Source organism: Pan troglodytes, chromosome 21 (assembly GCF_028858775.2).
Source record: "Pan troglodytes isolate AG18354 chromosome 21, NHGRI_mPanTro3-v2.0_pri, whole genome shotgun sequence".
In the NCBI taxonomy this organism is placed as follows: domain Eukaryota; kingdom Metazoa; phylum Chordata; class Mammalia; order Primates; family Hominidae; genus Pan; species Pan troglodytes.
In genome coordinates, this window is record NC_072419.2 from 58,044,311 (window position 1) to 58,064,571 (window position 20,261).

At 49.6% G+C, this 20,261-nt stretch overlaps 1 protein-coding gene across 1 annotated transcript in view; it reads right to left on the reverse strand.

The window, feature by feature from the left end:
• Window positions 1-19,483, reverse strand: part of ATP9A (ATPase phospholipid transporting 9A (putative)) — a 172,036-nt gene extending 152,553 nt beyond the window's left edge. The window contains exon 1 of the mRNA XM_024352113.3: window positions 19,357-19,483. Within this exon, the coding sequence (XP_024207881.1) occupies window positions 19,357-19,424 (68 nt within the window). The 5' untranslated portion in view covers window positions 19,425-19,483. The remainder of the gene's footprint in view (window positions 1-19,356) is intronic.
• Window positions 19,484-20,261: the final 778 nt, after the last annotated feature.

The following is a 20,261-nucleotide window of genomic DNA, read 5'->3' on the forward strand; positions in this document are numbered from 1 at the left end:
AATGAAATGGAAAAATAATCTAAATGACCATCAGTGGTAGATTGGCTAAACAAACTACAGTACTATTCAATTTAATACTACAAAGGCATTAAAATAATGATCAAAGGCCAGGTGCAATGGTGTGTGCCTGTAGTCCCAGCTATTTGGGACGCTGAGGCAGGAGAATCACTTGAACCCAGGAGTTTGAGACAGCCTAGGCAACACAGCCCCCACATCTCAAATAAGTAAATAAATAAATAATTTCAAAAAGGGAATGAAGAAGGTTGTTATATACTGACACGGAACGAGCTCAGAATTTTTTTTTTTTTCTTTTTTTTTGAGACGGAGTCTCACTCTGTCACCCAGGCTGGAGTGCAGTGGTGCGATCTCGGCTCACTGCAACCTCCGCCTCCCGGGTTCCAGCGATTCTTCTGCCTCCTCAGCCTTCCGAGTAGCTGGGATTACAGGTGCCCACCACCGTGCCCAGCTAAGTTTGGTATTTGTAGTAGAGACAGTTTCACCATGTTGACCAGGCTGGTCTCAAACTCCTGACCGCAGGTGATCCACCCACCTCGGTCTCCCAAAGTGCTGGGATTACAGGCGTGAGCCACTGCCGGCCAGAATGTACTGTTAAGTGAACAATACATGTACTGTGTAGGGTATATTAATAATAGAATAAAAACGAAAAATCTATGTCTATTTATCTATATAAAGATGCATGGTTCTTTTGATAAATGCTTAAAAATTTCTAGAACAATACAGAAGAACATGGTAAGACTGGCTGCCTGGGGAAGGGTACAGGGTAGCTGACTAGAGAGAGTGGGAGGGAAACTGACTTTGCAATGGCTACACCTCTGTAGCTTTTAAGTATTAAACCATGTGACTCTGACTCAGTACACTTTTTTCTAATTTAAAAATAAAATAGGCCGGGTGCGGTGGCTCATCCTGTAATCCCAGCACTTTGGGAGATAGGCAGATGGCCTAAGCTCAGGAGTTTGAGACCAGCCTGGGCAACATGGTGAAACCCTGTCTCTACTTAAAAAAAGAAAAAAAATCCAATAAAATTAGCTGGGCATAGTGGTGGGCACCTGTAATCCCAGCTACTTGGGAGGCTGAGGCGGGAGAATTGCTTGAACCCGGGAGGCGGAGGTTGCAGTGAGCCGAGATCGCACCACTTGCACTCCAGCCTGGGTGACAGAGCAAGACTCCATCTCCAAAATAAATAAAAATAATAATAAAATAATAAAGCTCACCCCGCTGCCCAAACAGCACACAGCTCTGTCTGCAGCCTCGGATCTTGCCCTGAGCTTGTAGGTCAGAGAGCAGATACCATTCACCTCCCCCAGGCCTGGCATACAAAGGTGCTCCGTCACTAAGCGTGGGCTGATGACTCATTCTCCTGGGCCCTTTCACATGCCCCAGTGCCCAGCACTCCTCCCTCACCTCATGCATTTGTGTTTACCCAAGACACTCGGTCATAGGTTCTAACACAGACCTAGGCCACAGAGCCTGGCTGGCAACCCCACACAGCCCGAGCCCACAAAATTCCAGAAAACAGGACAGAATCCAGTGGAAGGCAATTTCCTAGACACCAAAACAATAAGCAAAAACATGAGTAAGTGCTGAGTGTGTGCCAAGCGCTGTGGCAAAGCCCTCAACGCGAATGACTTGCCTTGCTCCTCCCGACTGTCCTACAGTCAGGGGCTTCTATCCTCGCCCTCTTGTAGATGAGGACACTGCACCTCAGAGGGTCTTGCAGCCCATAAGGGACAGAGCCAGGATGTGAGTCCAGCAGGCTGACCCCAGAGCCAGCCCTCTTAGCTGGAGTCTGGCAATCTCATCTCGTTGTAGAATCTGAGAGCCACCTCTCAACTGTCTAGATGGCAACCTAGGGAGGAATCCAAATGGCAGGAACCCAGCAGAGACACACCAAGAGTCCCCACTGGCACTGCCAAGCCCACCTGCCTCCTCCCTCCAAGCCTGCTATGGCAGCTGGCACTGCTATGGGAGCGTCCATGAGCAACACACATTGGGATCTAAGAGCTCTACGTCCAACAAGAGGCAGGAGGCTGGACGTGGCTCCTTCCTTGCAGCCATGGGTCACGCGGATAAAGAAGGGAAGGAAGAAGGGAGGGGCATCAGGAAGGAAGAATTCCCTTTTTCTCTGCAGATGAGGATTCCATTGTTTATCCTCCTTCTGGCTCCAGTGCTCAACATGTACCCTCACTGAAGCCCATTGTGGGCCCTGCCACCACTTATACCCCCAATGAATTAGGAATGCAAAACTCTTGAGATTTTTTAATGTTTCTGGGGTTTTTTTTTTTTTTTTTTTTTTTTTTTGGAGACAGCGTCACACTCCATCCCATGCTGGAGTGCAGTGGCGCGATCATGGCTCACTGCAGCCTCAAACCCCTGGACTCAAGGGATCCTCCCACTTCAGCCTCCGAAGTAGCTGAGACCACAAACATGCAAGACCATGCCCAGCTAATTTTTTATTTTTCTTGGTAGAGATGGAGTCTCCCTATGTTGCCCTGGCTGGTCTCGAACTCCTGGGCTTAAGAGATCCTCCCACCTCCGCCTCTCAAAATGCTGGGATACAGGCGTGAGCCACCATGCCCTGTTGCTCCTATTCCTTTTTGTTTGTTTGTTTGTTTTTTGTTTTTGTTTTGTTTTGAGACAGAGTCTCACTCTCCCCCAGGCTGGAGTGCAGTGGCACAATCTCTGCTCACTGCAAGCTCCGCCTCCCGGGTTCACGCCATTCTCCTGCCTCAGCCTCCTGAGTAGCTGGGACTACAGGCGCCCACCACCACGCCCGGCTAATTTTTTTGTATTTTTAGTAGAGACGGGGTTTCACCGTGTTAGCCAGGATGGTCTCAATCTCCTGACCTCGTGATCCGCCCACCTCGGCCTCCCAAAGTGCTGGGATTACAGGCGTGAGCCACCGCACCTGGCCGCTCCTATTCTTTATTCACTTGCTCATTTAATCAAGCAGCCAGTATTTACTGAGCACCTACTAGGTGCCAGCCTTTGTGCTAAGCACTGGGACTCTCACAAGACAAACGAGGGCACTGCTCTCACAGAGCCTACATTTTGTAGGTGGGCAAGGTAGGAACAAAAAAAAAAACAAGAAAAAAATACATGCCACTCAGCGGTAGGTGGCTCCTACAGAGTGAATGGTCTGGAAAGATGTCCCAAAGACACAGCTGAGCTGAGACCTGGGAGACAAGAGACAGCAGCTTACGAGCTGTGGGACCCTGGACTAGTTAATTAACCCTGCTAAGCCTCCGTTTCCTGGAAAATAAAACAATGACAGTACCTAGTATTGGACGACGCCATTAAGACAATCCACTTAAAATACCTAAGACAGTGATGCTGGCACCCAAGACACCAACGGAGTTCAACAAAATTCTTACAAGAAAAACTGTGTGTCACTAGAACGGAAGCCCCACACTGTCAGGGATTTCTCTCGCACGTGTTGACCACTATATCCCTAATATTAAAACTGCCAGAGACAGAGTAAGTGCTCAGGAAATATTTATGGAGTGAATAAACAGATGAATCAACAGTAGCTATTTTTAGTCTTCATGCTATAAACCTCTGTTAACTTTTCTGTGAGTGTGTAGAGATCTGGATGCCCTTTCAAACAGCCGGCAATTCTCCAAAATTCTCCAAAAACAAGGCCAAGATTCTTAAGCACTGGTTTTCTGTGGTATCACACACAAAACTGCACTTTTGAGTGCTTCTTTGTTGGTCAGGCTTATCCGATCCCAGTTAGGTGACTTCTCAGGCCCAGGGCAGGAGTCAGTGCCTCTCTCTACTTTCTCTTTGTTTGCTTTAGGAAGGGCCAGGATTCAGAATGAAAACATTACCTGTGGCCGGGTACAGTGTCTCATGCCTATAATCCCAGCAGTTTGGGAGGCCAAGGTGGGTGGATCACCTGAGGCTGGGAGTTCGAGGCCAGCCTGGCCAACATGGTCAAACCCTGTCTCTACTAAAAATACAAAAATTGCTGGGGGTGGTTATGCACGCCTGTAATCCCAGCTACTTGGGAGGCTGAGGCAGGACAATCACTTGAACCTGGGAGGCAGAAGTTGCAGTGAGCCAGGATGGCGCCACTGCACTCCAGCGTGGGCAACAACAGCCAGACTCTGTCTCAAAAAAAAAAGAAAGAAAAGAAAAAGAAAACATTACTTGTAAAGTGAAAATAAAATACAAATCAACTTGTGAGACTATAAGGCACTGGTTAAGTAAATTAGAGATGTCTATTCAAAGAAATATTATGCTGTCATTCAAAATGTCATTTGCATATGGCAAAACCCTGTCTCTATTAAAAACACAAGAATTAGCTGGGCGTGGTGGTGTGCACCTGTAGTCCTAGCTACTTGGGAGGCGGAGGCGGAGGCAGGAGAATCACTTGAACTCGGAAGGCGGAGGTTGCAGTGAGCCGAAATCATGCCATTGCAATCCAGCCTGGGCAACAGAGCGAGACTCCGTCTCAAAAAACAACAACAACAACAACAAAAAAAAAACCCACGTTCTACATGGTTCCTAGTCATAAAACAATGTACACGCAGAAACAAACAGGAAGAAAACATCATCTGCTAAAAGGTTTGTGTTCATTGTGATTGTCTTTGAAGGAAAAATAACATAATACCAGCATTTCCTTTATCAGTTTTCTCTGTTCTCTCATTTTTCTTTTTCTTTCTTTCTTTTTTTTTTTTTTAATGAGACTGAGCCTCGCTCTGTCACCCAGGCTAGAGTGCAGTGGCACGATCTCGACTCACTGCAACCTCCGCCTCCCAGGTTCAAGCAATTCTCCTGACTCAGCCTCCCAAGTAGCTGGGATTACAGGCATGTGCCACCATGCCCAGCTAATTTTGTTTTTTGTTTTTTTTTCAGTAGAGACAGGTTTTCACCATGTTGGACAGGCTGGACTCGAACTCCTGACCTCAGGTGATCCACCCACCTGAGCCTCCCAAAGTGCTGGGTTACAGGCACGAGCCACCATGCCCGGCCTGTTCTCTCATTTTTTTTTACATAGATATGTACTCATTTTTCAGTTAGAGGAAAACAAAGATTAGACTTTTTCACTGCTCCCCTTATAACATAAACTATTCAAGAAGAGAGTGCCTGGCCAGGCCCTGGAGCCTGGAGCCCCACAGGAGGACAGACCACCCTGACTTGACAATTTAAGCTCAGTGTTCCTGTGACTTGGCTAACCTATATGTCTAAAACTCAATCTCAGATACAGAAAAGGAAGCCAACGCTGGGCGTGGTGGCTCACGCCTGTAATCCCAGCACTTTGGGAGGCCAAGGCAGGTGGATCACCTGAGGTCGGGAGTTCAAGACCAGCCTGACCAACATGGAGAAATCCCGTCTCTACTAAAAATACAAAAAAGTAGCCAGGCCTGGTGGTGCATGCCTGTAATCCCAGCTACGCGGGAGGCTGAGGCAGTAGAATCGCTTGCACCCAGGAGGCGGAGGTTATGGTGAGCTGAGATTGTGCCATTGCACTCTGGCATGGGCAACAAGAACAAAACTCCATCTCGGGGAAAAAAAAAAAAAAAAAAGAATAAATTTCTTAGGTCAGGCATGGCAGCACAGGCCTGTATTCCCAGCACTTTGAGAGGCCAAAAGTGGACAAATCACCTGAGGTCAGGGGTTTGAGACCAGCCTGGCCAACATGGCTAAACCCTGTGTCTACTAAAAATACAAAAAAAATCACTGGGCATGGTGGTGCACGCCTGTAATACCAGCTAGTTGGAAGACTGAGGCATGAGAATTGCTTGAACCCAGAAGGCAGAGGTTGCAGTGAGCCAAGACCACACCACTGCATTCCATCCTGGGCAACAGAGTGAGACACTGTCTCAATAAATACATAAATAAGCCGGGCATGGTGGCCCATGCCTGTAATCCCAGCACTTTGGGAGGCCGAGGTGGATCACTTGAGATCAGGAGTTTGAGACCAGCCTGTCCAACATGGTGAAACCCCATCCCTACTAAAAAAAAAAAAATACAAAAATTAGCCAGGTGTGGTGGCATACACCTGTAACCCCAACTACTCAGGAGGCTGAGGCAGAAGAATTGCTTGAACCCAGGAGCCGGAGGCTGCAGTGAGCCGAGATTGCACCACTGCACTCCAGCCTGGGCAAAAGAGTGAGACTCTGTCTCAAAAAATAAAAAATAAGTAATAAATAAATAAATTTATTGGCTGGGCGTGATGGCTCACGCCTGTAATCCCAGCACTTTGGGAGACCAAGGCAGGCGGATCACAAGGTCAGGAGTTCGAGACCAGCCTGACTAACATGGTAAAACCCCGTCTCCACTAAAAATACAAAAATTAGCTGGTGTGGTGCCATGGGCCTGTAATCCCAGCTACTCAGGAGGCTGAGGCAGGAGAATCGCTTGAACCCAGGAGGCGGAGGTTGCAGGGAGCCAAGAACGCGCCTCTGCACTCCAGCCTGGGTGAAAGAACAAGACTCCATCTCAATTAAAAAAAAAAAAAATTCTTATAATACCATTATACTCCCATCAGAATGGCTGAAACAAAAGGTGACGGACAATACCAAGTGTTGATGAGGACATGGAACAACCGACCAGCTTGGTGGAAGTATAAATTAGTACAATTGCTTTGGAAAATTATCATTTTCTTCTAAAGCTAAACACAAATATACCCTAGGGCCCAGCAAAGCCACATAATACCTACTAAATGATGTGTTCAAGAATGTTCATAGCAGCCGGGCGTGGTGGCTCACACCTGTAATCCCAGCACTTTGGGAGGCCGAGGCGGGCAGGTCACAAGATCAAGACCACCCTGGCTAACAAGGTGAAACCTCGTCTCTATGAAAAATACAAAAAATTAGCCAGGCGTGGTGGCGGGCGCCTGTAGTCCCAGCTACTCTGGAGGCTGAGGCAGGAGAATGCGTGAACCTGGGAGGCGGAGCTTGCAGTGAGCCGAGATCGTGCCACTGCACTCCAGCCTGGGCAACAGAGCGAGACTCCATCTCAAAGAAAAAAAAAAAGTTCATAGCTGCACTATTCATGACATTAATTTCAAATAAAAGCTTAATAACACTAAGAGATACCACACATGCCAAGATGGCAATAAATGAGACGCTTTCTACGTTAGTTTCCTTGGGCTGCCATAATAAAATATCATAGACTGGATGGCTTAAACAACAGAAACTTATTTTCTCACAGTCCTGGAGGCCAGAAATCCAAGAACAAGGTGTCAGCAGGGTTGGTTTCTCCTGAGGCCTCTCTCCTTGGCTTGCAGACAGCCACCTTCCCCCTGTGTCCTCACACGGTCTTTTCTCTGGTGTCTCTGTCTTTTTTTTTTTTTCTTTCTTTCTTTCTTTTTGAGATGGAGTCTCATTCTGTCGCCCAGGCTGGAGTGCAGGGGCATGATCTTGGCTCACTGCAACCTCCGCTTCCTGGGTAAAAGCAATTCTCCTGCCTCGGCCTTCCTAGTAGCTGAGACTACAGGTGCACGCCACCACACCCGGCTAATTTTTGTAATTTTAGTAGAGATGGGATATCACCATGTTGGCCAGGCTGGTTTTGAACTCCTGACCTCAGGTGATCCACCTGCCTCAGCCTCCTAAAGTTCTGGGATTACAGGTGTGAGCCACCATGCCCAGCCTCTCTTTCTGTCTTAATCTCCTCCTATAAGGTCACCGGGCTGGATGGAAAAGGGCCCATCCTAACAGCTTCATTTTAAATTGATCACCTCTTTAAAGGCCCCCTGTCTCCAAATGCAGTCACATTCTGAGGTGCTGGGGATTCCAGCTTCAAACGTGAATTTGGGGAGGTGTGGGGGATCCACGTCTGCAACATTTCCCAAATGTTCTAACAGCACAAGGCTTCCTTAATTACTAAATCAGAAAGCTGACCTCATAGCAAGAACAATAGTCCAGACTATATGAATTTCTCATCCAACAGATGTCTTGAGTTTTGTTTTCGGTTTTGTTTTTTTTTTTAAAAAGACAGGATGAGACACCTTAAAAGGACTATGGCCACTCAGTGAGTATCAGCTTCCTTAGTCCAGTGGCTCTGAGGGCCATTCACCCCCCAGAGGACACTTGGCAATGTCTGGAGACATTCTTCATTGTCACAAGGTGGGGAGGGGATGGCACTGGCATCTAGTGGGCAGAGGCCAGGGATGTTGCTAAACATCCTACAATGCCCAGGACAGCCTCCATAACAGGGAATCATCAAACCCAAAATATCGGCCAGGCGCAGCATATTTTTAGTAGAGACAGGGTTTCACCATGTTGGCCAGGTTGGTCTTGAACTCCTGACCTTAAGTGAGCCACCCACCTCGGCCTCCCAAAGTGCTGGGATTACAAGTGTGAGCCACCAAGCCCGGCCCCAAGCCTGACTTTATCTCATCACTGCAAACTGCCCGTGGCATGTGGGAGATCCTGCCAGGCCCACGGTAGGAGCAGGGCACTGTTGACACTACAAACTGATTCTTCCTTGGGGACCACCGCCAACAGGCTTTTCCTTGGCATTTGCTAAATGCCACAGAGATTTAATTGGGGCGAAGGAAGAGCATCCGGCCCAGTCCACCTTTCCAATTCTCACCAGAAGCCTTTCCCTGCTCGCACAGGGCCTCTTCCAACTGTCTTCCCCCAGAGTTTCTGCAAATTCTGTTTAGACAAAAATAAAAGCAGGGCCAGGCACAGTGGCTGGTGCCTGTAGTCCCAGCACTTTGACAGGCAGAGGTTGGCGGACTGCTTTAGCTCAAGAGTTTGAAACCAGCCTGAGCAACATGGAGAAACCCCATCTCTATAAAAAAATACAAAAATTAGCCAGGTATGGTGGTGCATGTTTGTAATCCCAGCTACTGGGGAGGCTGCAGCGGTAGGATTGTTTGAACCCAGGAGGCTGAGGTTGCAGTGAGATCGCACCCACTGTACTCCAGCCTGAGCAATAGAATGAGAGTACGTCTCAAAAAAAAAAAAAAAGGTTTTAAATGTATAAGCACAACCAACTATCCTATTTCTTTCCCCTTGTAGCAGTAACATTATGTGTTTAGACTGCGCCATTTCAGCATGGGCCACTACTTCCTAAATGTCAGGCATGACTTGGGGTATTTACAAATCTCAGGAACTTTTACAGACTTCATAGTTTTCTTTAAATTGACTGCCTTTTATTTAAATTCTAAAAGGAAACTTCCTGCCATGACTACAACAAGAAAGCAAGTATCATTTGGTACAAACAGACGGGCTCATAAAAATAATTGCTAACCTTTCATACATACATTAATCTTTCAAACTCACAAATTAGAGAAAACAGATACTAGTTGTTAAAATCAGAATCATTCTAAATGTCATCAATAAAAATGTTATAATTAGTCTTTTTCTTTCCAAATTAAACCAAAGTCACCACTTTCATGAGTGACCCTGAAGACACGTCCCAACCCCTCCACCCCTTCAAAGGCAGTCATAAAATACAGCCAGCCCTTATCACTGACTTTCAACATTTCCATCTGGGTAAAGACACTAAAAGAACATTCTGTTCTGAGAAGTAAGGGACAAAAGTCCAAAGATGGCCGGTTCCATGCCTTGCCTCCTTTTTCCAACTTATTGCATGCAAGACAGAGGTCAACGTCAAAGGGTGCCCCCATCTCCTTGCGGACTGGACTACAGGGACCTCCTCTCGCCAGCCAGCTGTACAGTAGGTAGAAAGAGCCCTTTTGGGCTGGGCGCAGTGGCTTATGCTTGTAATCCCAGCATTTTGGAAGGCCAAGGCGGGCAGATCATGAGGTCAAGAGTTCGAGACCAGCCTGCAGAACATGGTGAAACCCCGTCTCTACTAAAAATACAAAAATTAGCCAGCCATGGTGGCCTGCACCTGTAATCCCAGCTACTCAGGAGGCTGAGGCAGGAGAATCGCTTGAACTCGGGAGGCGGAGGTTGCACTGAGCCGAGATCATACCACTGCACTCCAGCCTGGGCAACAGAAGGAGACTCTGTCTCAAAAAAGAAAAGAAAGAGCCCTTCTGCAAGGAAGCCCGGCAGGCACGGCACCCAGGTCCACACTCCATCCTTCAGAGTCCCTCTGTGGGTTTGCAACAACACATCTTCTGGTCTCCACGTGGGCAGAGAGCAGCTAGTCTGGTTTTGGTCAGCACAAGGCAGAGCAAGGGAGGACCTCTGTAACTGAAGGGGATGGCGCAAGTGAAGCTGGGCGCTGGCAGAGGACAGAGAGCACAGCCCCATGGGCCGCTGCCAAGGCTTGCTCCACTGTTCTCATCCCAGGGGGGCAAAGAGCTGTTGGTGCAACTCTCTCCTCCAGCCCAGAGAGGGGAAGGTCGGTGGCTGAGGAGGGGGGTGTCTCTGGGTTTCACCCACCAGCACAATCCCCTCCCTCAAAACATACCCCTATATGCTTGGTATCTAATACTCCCTCCACCACATCAAAGAAAGGATGTTAAAATGTAAACACACGGCCGGGTGCGGTGGCTCATGCCTGTAATCCCAGCACTTTCGGAGGCCGAGATGGGTGGATCACCTGAGGTCAAGAGTTCGAAACCAGCATGGCCAACAGGGCAAAACTCTGTCTCTACTAAAACCACAAAAATTAGCTAGGCATGGTGGCGGGTGCCTGTAATCCCAGGTACTCAGGAGGTTGAGGCAAGAGAATTGCTTGAACCTCAGAGGCAGAGGTTGCAGTGAGCCGAGATCGCACCACTACACTCCATCCTGGGCGACAAGAGCAAGATTCTGTCACAAAAATAATAATAATAATAAATAAAATTAAAAAATAAAATAAGATGTACACACACCCCTACATGCCACATATCTAATACTATCTCCACTTTGTCAAAGGAAGGACATTGAAACACATACCCACCCCACTATATACAATTGATCCTCATAATTTATAATTTCTGTATTTGCAAATTCACCAAATCCCTCAAACTTGTAATCCCAAATCAATAGCTGCAGCCCCTTCACAGTCACTAATGGATGCGTGCAGCGTGGCCAAAATGGTGAGTTGCTCCTCCCTGCCCCGCCCCCAGACACACACATTCCCAGCTGAGGTGACACAAGGCTTCTCATTGCAGCTCTCACACTACAAATAGGAGTCATTTTTGTGGTCTCTTACTGCCACGATTTGTGCATTTTTGTGCTTTTCCTTGATGGTTTTGCAGTTTAAAATGGCCCCTCAGCACAGTGCAGAAGAACTAGTATCTCTAAGCACAGGAAGGCTGGGATGTGCCACGTGGAAAAAATACACGTGTCAGATAAGCTGCCTCCAGGCGTGAGTTACAGAGTTGTTGCCTGTGAGTTTGATGTTAATGAATCAATAACGTACATTAAATATGGGGTTTTTAAAAAACAGAAACACACCTAAAACGAGGTTCTTCATTGATCAGTCAACAAAAATAATGTGACCAGAGCCTCTCAGGAACCTAACCCCATATTTCCCCTAAGAGCAATGGTTCAGTATTCGAAAATTCAGTGCTCACAACGACTGAAATAAAGAATGTAAGTCCTGGGCAGGGCACGGTGGCTCACGTCTGTAATCCCAGCACTTTGGGAGGCCAAGGCAGGCGGATCACCTGAGGTCAGGAGTTCGAGACTAGCCTGGCCAACATGGCGAAACCCCGTCTCTACTAAAACTACAAAAATTAGCCGGGCATACTGGTAGGCATGTGTAATCCCAGCTACTTGGGAGGCTGAGGCAGGAGAATCACTTGAACTGGGAGGTGGAGGTTGCAGTGAGCCGAGATCACGCCATTGCACTCCAGCCTGGGAGACAGAGCAAGACTCCGTCTCAAAAAAAAAAAACAAACAAACAAAAAAAGCCAGGTGCAGTGGCTCACGCCTGTAATCCCAACACTTTGGGAGGCCGAGGCAGGCGGATCACAAAGTCAAGAGATCAAGACCATCCTGGTCAACATGGTGAAACCCTGTCTCTACTAAAAATACAAAAATTAGCTGGGCGTGGTGGTGGCGCAGGCCTGTAGTAGTCCCAGCTACTTGGGAGGCTGAAGCAGAGAATTGCTTAAACCCAGGAGGCAGAGGTTGCAGTGAGCCGAGATTGCGCCACTGCACTCCAGCCTGAGTGAGAGTGAGACTCCGTCTCAAAATAAAAAACAAGAATGTAAGTCCTGAGAGTAATGAGAGTCCTACCTAACACCACCTCCATGACATCAAAGAGAAAGGGCATTTTTGTTTCCTTATCAGTAAAGCAAGAATAAAAAAAATTACCAACATCAAAGGGCCATTGTGCAGCATTAAAGAGGAAACATGAGTTCAGAGCCAAAACACTGCAGGTCCTAAATAAATATTCATCTTTTTCCTCCACCGTCAGATAATGAGTCACATAAACATGCTGACATAAGCTCTATGCTCTCAGGCAAAATGTAGGACCTCTGAAATGCCTCTGATGCCTCCACCCAGGTGGCGGGCTTCCTGTCTAGATTCCAGTCCCCTTTGTGGGATGGAAAGAGGAGCACGACAATCTGTTCCCAGGGTCTGCAGCACACATCGGTGTGTGACAGCTTCTCCTCATTGTTGTAACAAATTAGCACAACTTTGGCCGGGCGCGGTGGCTCACGGCTGTAATCCCAGCACTTCAGGAGGCCAAGGCGGGCAGATCACGAGGTCAGGAGATCCAGACCATCCTGGCTAACACAGTGAAACCCCGTCTCTAATAAAATACAAAAAATTAGCCGAGCGTGGTGACAGGTGCCTGTAGTCCCAGCTACTCGGGAGGCTGAGACAGGAGAATGGCGTGAACCCGGAAGGCGGAGCTTGCAGTGAGCCAAGGTTGCACCACTGCACTCCAGCCTGGGCGACAGAGCGTGACTCCGCCTCAAAAAAAAAAAAAATTAGCACAACTTGAGTGGCTTAAAACAATGCAAGTTTATTACCCTACAGTTAGGTCCGAAGTCCAAAATGGGCCTCATGGGACTAAAATCAAGGAAGGTGTCAGCAGAGCCGCGTTCCTTCTGGAGGCTCCAACCGAGTCTGTTTCCTTACCTTTTCCAACTTCTAGAGTCCCCCGCATTCCTTGGCTTATGGCCCCTTCTTCCCTCTTCAAGCCAGCAGTGCAGCCTCTCCCAATCTTTCTCTTATGCTGACACTCACTCTCCTGCCTTTCGCTTTTAAGGACCCTGTGATAACACTGGGCCGGGCCAGGGTCAGTGGCTCACACCTGTAATCTCAGCATTTTGGGAGGCCAAGGTGGGCAGATAACTTGAGGTCAGGAGTTCAAGGCCAGCTTGGCCAATACGGTGAAGCCCCGTCTCTACCAAAAATACAAAAATTAGGCCAGGCGTGGTGGCTCATGCGTGTAATCCCAGCACTTAGGGAGGCCGAGGTGAGCGGATCACGAGGTCAAGAGATCGAGACCATCTCGGTCAACACGGTGAAACCCCATCTCTACTAAAAATACAATTAGCTGGGCATGGTGGCATGCGCCTGTAGTCCCAGCTACTCCGGAGGCTGGGGCAGGAGAACTGCTTGAACCGGGAGGCAGAGGTTGCAGTGAGCCAAGATCACACCACTGCACTCCAGCCTAGTGACAGAGCAAGACTCTGTCTCAAAAAAAAAAAAAAAAAAATTAGCTGGGTGTGGCGGCGGGCACCTATAATCCCAGCTACGCAGGAGGCTGATGCATGAGAATCGCTTGAACCCGGGAGGTGGAGGTTGCAGTGAGTAGAGATCATGCCACTGCACTCCAGCCTGGGTGACAAGAGCAAGACCCTGTCTAAAAACAAACAAACAAAAAGATTTAAGGTGATATATCCACAAATGGCTTTTTTTTTTTTTTTTTTTTTTTGAGACAGGGTCTCACTCTGTTGCCGAGGCTGGAGTGCAGTGGTATGATCAGGGTTTACCGCCACCTACACTTCCTGGGCTCAAGCACTCCTCCTACCTCAGCCTCCCAAGTAGCCAGGACCACAGGCTCAAGCCACCATGCCTGGCTTTTTTTATTATTATTATTTATTTTTTGTAGAGACAGGGTTTCACTATGTTGCCCAGGCTGCTCTTGAACTCCAGGGCTCAAGCAATCCTCCTGCCTGGGCCTCCCAAAGTGCTGGGATTACAGGTGTGAGCCACCGAGCCCAACTGAAATTCTATTACACAATAAAAAGAAACTTCAAAAACTTCATGCTAAATTAAAGCAGCCAGACACAAAAGGCAACACGTGGTGTGATTCCATTGATAGACAATTTCCAGAAAGGGCAAACCTATGGAATCAGAAAGCGGATCACTGGTTGCCTGGGACTGGGGCAAGGGCAGGGATGAATTGCAGATGGGCTGGAGGAGACTTTCGGAGATGATGGAAACATTCAAAACTCATGCCGGAGTGATGGTTGCATAACTCCATACACCTGGTTTTTTTTTAATCAATGGTTTACATACTTTTTTTTTTTTTTTTTGAGATGGAGTCTCGCTGTGTCGCCCAGGCTACAGTGCAGTGGCGCGATCTCGGCTCACTGCCAGCTCTGCCTCCTGGGTTCACGCCATTCTCCTGCCTCAGCCTCCTGAGTAGCTGGGACTACAAGTGCCCGCCACCACACCCGGCTAATTTTTTGTATTTTTAGTAGAGATGGGGTTTCACTTGTGTTAGCCAGGATGGTCTGGATCTCCTGACCTCCTGATCCGCCCACCTTGGCCTCCCAAAGTGCTGGGATTACAGGAATGAGCCACCGCGCCTGGCCAGTTTACATACTTTCAATAGATGTATGCTATATAAATTATACTTCAATAAAGCTGTTTAAAAAATTGTGGTAGACAACATATCTATTCAGTTCTTCTTTCTCAATCTGATTCATATTCAAAACTTCCTAGTCCCCCAAATCCAAATATATCAAGCATCAAAGCATCCTCATCCAGTGTGGCCACAAAACGTAGATTGTTACAATGAGGCAAAGTCTTGGGCCACCTGGTACCTAAGCTCCCATCCTTGCCACAACATCACACCAGGGCCGCGACATACCTGGACAGAATGCTCTACATAGTTATTCATTTTCCTAAATTTGATCAGGAAAAAGCAGTGAAATTCATAATATTTCTAAATTTCTCATAAAAGGCCCCTCCTCTCAAAGAAGCACACTGTAGACCCCAACGGTAAACCTCATGCAAACACCTAAGGATTACCATTAGCCCTAGTAAACACCTAAGGCATACTGAGCACTTATTCTCCTAAACTTTACATGGACTAAAAAACTATGAGATACATAATTACTGATATTCCCATTTTACAGATGAAACAACTGAGACTCAGAGAGGTAAAGTTATTTTCCCAAGATCACACAGCTAGTAAGCAGCAGAGCCTGGGTGTGAACCCAGCTCCTCAGTGGACTCCTGCGTCCTGGCTCCTAACAAATAATCCCTGCCGTTTCACCACAAGAGGAGCTCCATTCAGCCATAAGCAAAGGGCATGATGTCATAAAATGGTTTCCAGCAATGGAGGTGAAATGCCTTGTTTCCTAACTACACCATTTCAAAAGTTTTCTCAACATCAGGATGTGGTAACTTTCTCAAGAGAGAAAAGAACTTTGAAGCCAGGGGATTCCTCCAAAAATAAGCTGCATGTCTTCGCAACATTCGCTGAGTGACCCCAGAAATAATTGCATTCTGTCCCCTATGACATGTGGCATCGTTTTTGGTTTTTTTAACCACAAATCTTCCAACCATTCCACAGCTTTATTGCCTAGAACCATTAGGTGAAATGGGTGGATCCGGTTCAAAACTGCCTCCTCTCACAACCTCCAAGACCACGAACACATTAATATCAGTGAATCTTTGTTTCCCTGTCAATAAAATGGGAGAATTTTTTTTTTTGAGATGGAGTCTTGCTTCTTCACCCAGGCTGGAGTGCAGTGGTACAGTCCTGACTCACCGCAACCTCCACATCCTGGGTTCAAGCAATTCTCCTGCCTCAGCCTCCCCAGTAGCTGGAATTACAGGCACCACCACCACACCCGGCTAATTTTTGTATTTTTAGTAGAGACAGGGTTTCACCATGTTGGCCAGGCTGGTCTCGAACTCCTGACCTCGAGTGATCCGCCCACCTTGGCCTCCCAAAGTGCTGGGATTACAGGCTTGAACCACATCTGGCCCCTAAAATGGGAGAATTAACTCCAAAAACTCACATGGTTGTTGTAAGGATTAAAACAGCCCTATTTATCTCAAGTGTCCAGCAGACAGCCTGACCCATTACATATTACTTTTTTCTTCCTTTAACCACCCACCCACTTTAGCCCTCACGCTGCCATCCCCCAGCCCCCAGTTCTATTTCAGGAAGCTCCTCCATCTCTCTGTGCTTCTCAAAAGTTTCTAAACTTCAGGATTCCCACCTTGATGTTGCTACTCCTGAAAATGCAGATTATATACAAGAGCATTTACGCAAATGCACAGCAACCCTGATACACAATTTGAATCCAAATCCATGTCACTGTTTAAGAAATAGATTGGCCAGGCACAGTGGCTCACATCTGTAATCACAGCACTTTGGGAGGCCAAGGTGGGCGGATCACCTGAGGTAAGGAGTTCGAGACCAGCCTGACCAACATGGAGAAACCCCATCTGTACTAAAAATACAAAATTTGCCGGGCATGGTGCATGCCTGTAATCCCAGCTACTCAGGAGGCTGATTCAAGGAGAATCGCTTGAACCTGGAAGGCGGACATTGCAGTGAGCCGAGATCGTGCCAGCCTTGGCAACAAGAGTGAAGCTACATCTCAAAAAAAAAAAAAAAAAACAGAATTAGATTAGTTCCAGGCCAAGCACGGTGGCTCACGTCTGTAATCCCAGCACTTTCGGAGGCCGAGGCAGGTGGTTCACCTGAGGTCAGGAGTTCAAGACCAGCCTGGCCAACATGGTGAAACAACTGTCTCTACTAAAAATACAAAGATTAGCCGGGAGTGGTAGTGGGCACCTGTAATCCCAGCTACTTGGGAAGCTGAGGCAGAAGACTCGCTTGAACCCAGGAGGCAGAGGTTGCAGTGAGCCAAGACCAAGGCATTGCACTCCAGGCAACAAGAGTGAAACTACATCGTCTCAAAAAAAAAAGAAAGATTAGTTCCAAAGCTGGTAAATTCTAAAGGGGCTGTGATGCTCCATTCCAACGCAACCTAGAAAACTTACTTTTAAATAAAATTATCTGCACCACTCCCTCTGGGTCTCCATATGAACGGCTCATGTTTCTATCACGCTAATGATCACTTTTGAACAATATTTGCATTTTTCTTTCATGTACTGACTCAAAAGTTCTCAACTCTGACTGCATGTTAAAATCATCAGGGGAGCTTATTAGAATATATAGATAGAAACCCAGGTCCCACCCTAAATTCTTATTTCAAAGGTCTAGAATGAATCAGAAAAGGCTAGTTAAGTTTCCCTGGTGATTGCAATGAACAGCCAGGGTCAGGACACCCACACCTGTTGGGCAGGTCTTCTTTAATTCATCCTTGCATCCCCATCAGCTGGAGTGGCTCCTGCACATAGTAGGCGACTCATAATTGCTCATGGCACAAATTAATAACCACTGGATTTTAGACTCCACTGATCATATTAATTCATTACAGTATTTACGGAGGGTGTACGATGTACCAGGCACTGTTCCAGGCATAGTGTTCAAGTCAATTGTCATCATTAAAACGAAGGAGGCCGGGCGCGGTGACTCACGCCTGTAATCCCAGCACTTTGGAAGGCCGAGGTGGGTGGATCAAGAGGTCAAGAGTTCAAGACAAGCCTGGCCAAGATGGTGAAACCCCCGTCTCTACTAAAAATACAAAAATTAGTCAGGCGTGGTGCCCGGCGCCTGTAATCCCAGCTACTCGGGAGGTTGAGGCAGAGAATTGCTTGAACCCGGGAGGCGGAGGTTGCAGTGAGCCGAGATCTCGCCACAGCACTCCAGCGTGGGCAACAGAGGGAGACTCCGTCTCAATAATAATGCTAATACTAATAATAATAATAAACGCAAAACAGAGAAGGGAGGAGTGAGGGAACTATCTTTGGGTCAGACAATCCGGAGTTCAATCTCCATTTTGCAGTCTTCCCTATAGCCCTTAACCTCCGTAACCTCCAGTTTCCTCCTCTGGGTAATATCAGTGAGGCCTCTTCTTCGGAGGATTCAGGAAGCCAGGGACAAAGACCCCACAAAATGGCCGCCAGCACCATTCTTTTTTTTTTTTAATTCCACTGACACCTGGTGAAGCCACCCTTATGGTTCACTCCACCCGCTGCGTCTCCTGTTCCGAGCAACTGACGCTGCAATAAGCGGCCGCCACCGGGAAATGCCCAGAGAGGACCAGACGCCCGAGGAAGGGCGGAGCAGAGCGGCCGCAGGCCCCGCCCAACACCGCGCTCAGCCTCCCGCGGGCTCCAGCCTCACCTGCGCGGCCTGTGGAGATGCACATCTCCAGGCCCCGCCCCCCAGAACTCTGATTGGCGGGTCTAGGCGGGGGCCGGGAAATCTGCATTTGCACCAGCGCCCACCCCCGTCCTTCCCACCCCCGCCCCTCACGCCCAGGTAAGTCTATGGCAGGCGATGCGAGAGCCCCGCAAACCTCAACGCGTCACGCTGCCATCCTCCGAACAGGAAGACGGCGAGGCGCAAAATACCAACCCGTCCCCTCTTCCCAAATGCGGAAAAACCCTTGCCTGTTCCGCGCCTAAGCTGCCCTCGGGGTCTCCTACTGCGGGAAGGGCACAGCAGGTGGCAGCCCCTGTCCCAGCCGTGGGATTCCTTCCCCGAAATTGTGGGGGGAGAACACAAGGGGTAGTGTCACCAAGCGGCCAGTAGGAGACCCTCCCACCCTCCTGCGACTGCTGGTTCGGGTCCACCCCGGGCGGAGGGGGAAGGGGCCACCGGAGCGCAGGTGGTCTCGGCGCAGCCTCCTGGGGCTGGGACCCAGGGGCGCTGATGGGGTACCCCGCGGCGTAGGCCGTGCCCCCCTAAAAGCTGAGCATATCTGGGCTCCCGAGTAATGCTCCAAGCGCAGAGCTCGGTGTGACACTGACCAAATTGTTACCTCAGATATTAATTACGGACAGATATTAATTACGGAACAATAAAACGGTGAGAAAGCACGGCTGATCCGAATTCCGCGAGTGTGTAAACAGCACTGGGGCGGGCCCGGCTTCTCGGGGTTTCTAAAGGAAGGTGGGCAAGGAGGCCCAGGCAACCGGGCGCTCGAACCCCAAAGGGCCGGCATCAGGCTAGGTGCCGCCCGGGGCTGAAGCGCAGGGACCCCCTCCCCACCTCCCCGCCTCCCCAGCCCTGCCCCAGGCTCATGGCGCCGGGCGCGGCGCGCGGCCAACCTGTCAGGCCCGGCCAGGCTGGCCCGAGCGCCGGGCTCCGGGAGGCGCGGACAAAGGAAAACGCGGGCCCAGGCCCACTCACCCGGCGCGGGGCCTGCTGTCCATCCGCTTCTTCTGGCGCACCGGCTGCAGCGGGATGTTGTCCGTCATGTCGGCGGCGCCGCCCGCCTTGGCCGCCGCGCCCCCCGCGCCGCCTGGGCCGCCGCCCGGTCCGGCCTCCGCGCCGCCGCCCGCCGGCGCCGCGCCGCCCCGGGGGAGGAGGCGGCGGCAGCGGGCGGGCCGGGCCCGCAGCGAGGGGGCGAGCTCGCGAGCGCCGGGCCACGCGCGGAGCCGCCCGCGCGGCCCGACCGACGGACACGGGCGCACCATGGGCCCGAGCTCCGCGCTGCGCCCGCTCGCTCCGCGCCGCGCCGCGCCTGCCACGGGGGGCGGCCGGGCCGTGTCCGCGCCGCCGCGACCGCTGCAGTGTCCCCGCCCCCGGCCCGCGCCGCGCGCCCCCCACGCGCGCCCACCCGGCCACGCGCCCCCCGCCCACGCCCGCCGTGCGCGCACCCTGCCACCGCACCCCCCGCAAAATCCCACATTCACAATCACATCCCAGCCCTATACACGCGCGCTGTGACACTCATCCCCACCAATATCTGACATGCACAATCACACGGGCACCCGGCCACACTCACCCCATCAGTCAGTCATTCTCACTCACTCTTGCACCAACGTGCATATTCACGCCCAGGCCCTACACACACACACCTGCCACTGCTCACTGCCTGCAACATCTAACATTCACAATCACATGTGAGTCCTGCACACACACATAACACTCTCACCCTCCTGTTGGTCACCATCATCCATGCACCCAGTTTCTCAAGCCTCACACCCATGTGCCTGCAGAAATCACAGTCACACAGGGACCCTCAGCTTATCAGACTCCTTCACCCTCTGACCTTCACCATCCTCACCCTCATTCTCTATCTGGATTCTGGG